We start from the raw sequence: 5,471 nt of genomic DNA on the forward strand, positions 1-5,471 counted from the left end.
GCGTGTGCGTGTGCGTGTGCGTGTGCGTGTGCGTGTGCGTGTGCGTGTGCGTGTGCGTGTGCGTGTGCGTGTGCGTGTGCGTGTGCGTGTGCGTGTGCGTGTGCGTGTGTGTGTGAGAGAGAGAGAGAGAGTGAGAGAGAGAGAGACAGAGAGAGAAGCGACGATCGGTAGAGAAGACCGACTTCGTTCGCTTGAGACGGCGGCATCGTTGTAAGAGGCGGCGGTACCGTTGTTGATAAAACAACAAGCGACTTTCGGCGACTTTCGGCGTCGATTGATGGCGGCGACCGAAACAGTCGAAACGTTAAACAAGCGATAGGCGTTTTTCCGAAATGCGAAGCGTACGAGCGACGAGAGAGTCAGTCTGGATCGGCCTAGCGAAGAGAGCGGGTCGGTTTTAGCGAGTAAGAGTTTGAGAGCGTAACGCGTGAGTGCAGAGTGTCTGTAGAGTATCGTCGAATCTTTCCCGAATCTTCTAGAACCCGTTGGTTCATGTACTATATTCAATAAACTTAGTATACAACCTTATATCCCTACATTACCAAACGAACGGCCAACAGATAAGTTTCTCCAATATTTTGAAGAAATTTTCTTGAAAAGGACCAAAATCCGAATGGTCGAAACGTTGGAATAAATTGTAAAATTAAGCCACCTTAGCAAGTTTAACATCGTCAAACAATTTTTCTACCCTAAAATAGGTGGCTTGACTAGCACGTATTGCGACGGAAGACCAACGTTACCAAGAAACTTGTTGTTCAATCCAGGGTATGTATTTGGTCAGATCAAAATAGACGTTGTATATCTGTTTATCGCAGGGCAAAGACCTATTTGTATACGGCAAAAACGGTGTAAGTATTCCGCGCAAGTGATAACGGCCTGTGATAGTGTCCAGAAACACTAGCCCACTACCGCTGTCACCGCTGCAAGGACCGACTTCTAGTGAAGTGGCGCAAAAGATGCGCTGCGAAATGGTACCATATGATGAATAGCTCCGGAGACAGGTTTCCTGTAATTTGTAAAACACTGTCGGATTATTATTTATACAATTTGATTTTATAATGATAGGGCGAAATACATCAACGTTTTGTATAATATATCCGTTACGAAATCGCTATTGTGCGGAATTATGTTATGTCAAGTCCCAACGACATACAGGGTGTTACTTAAAGACCGCCCACCAAGTACATAGCGTTATTCCTTATAAAATTCTGAGTCGAAAAGTCCTGAACCATTTTTTTCTATCATGCTTAATAATGAATGAGTCAATCCACTGAGCACCGGCCTTTAGCCGGGCGGCACGTCAGTGAGCCGCGCGCCTGGTAGTGTGTGTGAGCGCTCGCGCCGCTATCGCGTAATATTACGCATCGTAATATTAGAAATAAATTTTTCTTATGCCAAGAATTATATTCCTCCTATCAAAAGTACCTCCTTTTATAGAAAATTTCGACGGATAGAGCTTTTACCAAGACTTAATCATTACTATAAAGAATTTGACAAACACAAAAAAATTCTGTTTTACAAAAATTATTTTTCGAACAATCTGTGTCTTTAGAAATCTTTGCGTTAACACTTAATTATTAAGACAAATCGTTTATTGAATCTTTTTAAGAGTAATTTCATCCAGTTACTCAGAAGTAATAAATTTTGTAAGAGAAATTTCTTATAACAATTAGACATTTAAATAATTCATACTTAAAAGAAAATACTTAATGGAAAAATAGAGGAAATTAAAAAATAGATAAAAATGTCTTTCTTTATAATAAAGATTCATTCTCTATTCATAATATTGAATACAATTTTCTCTCTGATATTAAAGGCCGACAAAAAGAATTTTATATCACACGTGCACGGAAAAGTGCCTCTTTTTCGACAGTTTTTCGTGCCCAAAATAGACATTTGCCGACACAATACCGTTTGCACGCAACATGGCGTCAACTGTGCGGAAAAAGCCGTGCGGTAAAATTATTACCGCACACTTTAGCGCTGTTTTTGTTTATCTCCCAGCACAATTGCCGATTTCTCTTCCACACGCCGTCTTCGACAGATGACAGGTTAGCCTCAAAGTTTTTACACGTAACAGTAAAAAAAGAGGTACTTTTCCGTGCACTTATAATATAAAATAGTATGTGATACATACTCGCCTTCGGCTCGTGCGCCCACCCGCTACTCGTGGCCAATAGCCAATTTCCCGCACATGTATCACAATATACTATTATCAAGCAACTCTAATCAGATTAGGTGTTTCATATAGATTTTTAATAAAAAAAAAATCCTGCTGACCAAATTGCTCCATCACATTAGCAAATAGCAATTCGCTTACAGAGTATGGGTTGAGTTAGGTGCAGTTGTTCTTTTTAACTACATGATTTGTGTTAAAATTAAAAAATTCGACATACTTGATAATAAAAAATAACATAATATTCTTTAATTATTTAATAATGTAGGGGAGGAACGCTTTATTTATTGTTGCAAATGGGAGAAGTTTCCTGACGTTTTACAATATTAGTAGTCCTGAAAAGAACTGTTTTGCAGTAAACTACACTGAGAGACCCATTTTGTTGAATGAAACAAAATTTAGTTGACTCACTGAATTTCTTGTTTGGATATGAGTAAACAAATATTTCAGTTGATACAACAAAAAAATTTAGTTTTAAAGTTTGGTTATATCAACACACACATTTGCTTGAGTGAACAAACGCAGAATCCTTTTATAATATTCAACTAAACGATTTAGGTCACGCAACAAACACATTTATGTGATGAGATGGACGAATTGGTTATCTCAACCATAAAATTTTGTTCAAATAAATAACTCATGGAAACAAAATATTTAATTGTTGTAACTTTTCATTTCTTTTCAGCAACATATTTTTCGTTTTATACAACTAAATTACATGTTTAGTCAACAAAATGGATTTCACAGTGTACTATAAGTCCTGAAAGGATTTATTACAATAAATTTTCGAAATGGGCCCCATTAGCTTCGATGCACGTTTCCGCACGTAAAATTAAATTTTCTCGCACACGTCGAATCATTGGTCCATCGACAGTTTGTACACAGAGAGAACGTTTCTTTGAATTTAATAAATTTTATTAGATTCAAAGAAATTTATCTTTTGGAATAGTCCAAACAAACCAATTGTTGTTTCAACAAATATGATTATTTGACCTTTCAAATAATAAATAGCTTTACTTCAAATAAAATATTTCTTTGAAACGAAAGGAATATTCTCTTTAATCTAAACGATATTATTGTTTCATTCAAACAGCATTATCGTTTGATAGAAAATATGTGAAACAAATGTATATGCATACATCTTTCTCCCTCTACATTCGAATTTTCTCTTCATTAAAGGAAGAAAGATAAACACTGAATTAGTACACTATGTTCAGCCATAATAAAAAATAGACCATTAAATGATTAAACTGCGTCTGCTGATGCGGTCGCTTATATATCATAGCTGCCGCGATTTTACTTACGAGTTCGGCGGCCATCTAGTGGCAGCACCAAACTTTATAAGCGCCTGGCCAAATAATATAATTATTTCATTGAAAGATATTACTTCAAATAATAGTGTTTTTTCTATCAAATAATACAGGTTGTTTGAATAAAACAACAAAATTCTTATTCAAAACATATAATGTTTCGTATAAGCATATATTGTTTTAATGAAACAAATTTCAACCAAATAAATAGGAATACTAAATCCAAAGAAACCTTTCTCTCTGTGTACAGCGATTTGCATACGTGCTATAATTTCTTCAGGTGAAGCGGGCTCTGTTGCATATATTATTGTCTTCAGATGACTCCAAAGAAAAAAGTCTAACGGTGTTAGATCAGGTGAACTGTTAACAATCAATATAAAAAATATGAGTTTACTCTTTTCTACATCCTTTTTTCTCTCAAACTTTTCTATGAAGATTAAAAGCTTCTCGTACCGTGCGGGCCATCTGATTGGTCCATGTTGCGCTATCCAACGGCCGGGAAAACGTGTATTTAAAAAATTTGTAACGCCTCGGTATGCATGCGGTGGTGCCCCGTCTTGCTGGAAATACATGACTGTTCTTTGCAACAGAGGAATATCTACCAGAAGACCTGGTAGCCATTGTGTTAAAAAATCAGCGTAATTTCTCCCCTATAAAAGAAACATTTTTAGTACATATTGACATTTATTGCAAACTGATCAGAATACTTTTAATATTTTTACCGTTAAAATATCTGGTAGAAGAGTAGGACCGATAACTCTGTCTCCCAAAATACCTGCCCAGAAGTTTAGCTTCCATCTATGTTGGAAGCTACGCGTGCGGGTCACGCGTGGATTTATAACATCATAATAATGTTCGTTGTGACAATTAAATAGACCAGTGCGCGTAAATAATGATTCGTCGGTCCACATAATATTAGCCAGAAAGTTTTCATCGGCTTCATTATTTTGTAGAAGCCAGCGACAGAAATTCACTCTGGCATGGTGATCTCTGGCATTTAATTCCTGTACTTTTGTACGATGGAACGGGTACAACAATTCACTTTCTAGTACTCTGTGAACAATTACGTGATTAATGCCTAATGCGCGGCCTATCGCACGTGTACTAATTGTGGGTGTATCGTAACTTTGTTTCCCGCGTCATTTATATTTCCCGCGCGCGATTCTTCCCGGGATCCCCCGAGCGCTATCAGAGAAAGCGTCTCCGCCAATCGTATCGGTTCCCTCGCGTACCGCGTGGCAAGCCATTGGCGAATGAGTTCGTTGCCCCTCCACCCCGACGGCAACGTACTGCAGGCAGACAGACGCACGTTAGTCGTTACCAGTCGTTACGAACGAGTACCAGAGAGTGTCTCTGAGACTGTGTGCGTGCGTTCATGCGTGCGAGCGGATCGAGCGTATCTTTTGTATCTCCATAAACCTTATTAAACTAAATCCGAGCAAGTCAATCGCCTTACTCGACCACGCCCGATCTCTGAGACGAGACCAGAGATTACCCGCGTGGAGGCCACAAGGCCTGCAAGAAACATTGGTTCTTCGAGCCGGATACGAGACACCCGCCACCAGGTAACCATGCACACGGTCACACAAGTAACCCAGGTCGGTACGCGAAGGCAACAGTCATCATTCGAGACCGCACGCTGCCGACGAAACGAGGCGCAAGACCCCGTTAAAGAATAGGAGACACAGCTACTTCGTCGCCCGCCATCCGGCCCAGTCGTGCCAGGAGGCCACGACTCGAGCATCGCCCGCCATCCGGCCCAGTCGTGCCAGGAGGCTACGAAACGAGTGTCGCCGGCCGTCCTGCCCAGTCGTGCTAGGAGGCCACGAATCGACCGTCGCCGGCCGTCCCGCCCAGCATACCTCCCAGATGAAAGCCGCTACAGCAACCGCGGACGATGGTGGGGATGTGGTGGGGGTATGCGCTCAGGCGGCCGAGCGCCTCGGCTGTCTTCGGAGAGCAGAGTGCGACAGAGCTATGTTCTG

The 5,471-nt window shown here is 40.4% G+C and overlaps 1 protein-coding gene across 1 annotated transcript in view; it reads right to left on the reverse strand.

The window, feature by feature from the left end:
* Positions 1–740: 740 nt before the first annotated feature.
* The window catches only part of LOC105557265 (proclotting enzyme-like), a gene marked incomplete at its 3' end in the record, with an annotated part of 17,517 nt that continues 12,786 nt past the window's right edge, over positions 741–5,471 (reverse strand). The window contains exon 5 of the mRNA XM_012004454.1: positions 741–1,006. Coding sequence (XP_011859844.1) covers positions 741–1,006 — 266 coding nt within the window. The remainder of the gene's footprint in view (positions 1,007–5,471) is intronic.

The sequence above is a fragment of the Vollenhovia emeryi genome, unplaced genomic scaffold (genome assembly GCF_000949405.1).
Source record: "Vollenhovia emeryi isolate VEMERY1.0 unplaced genomic scaffold, V.emery_V1.0 DF939540.1, whole genome shotgun sequence".
In the NCBI taxonomy this organism is placed as follows: Eukaryota; Metazoa; Arthropoda; class Insecta; order Hymenoptera; family Formicidae; genus Vollenhovia; species Vollenhovia emeryi.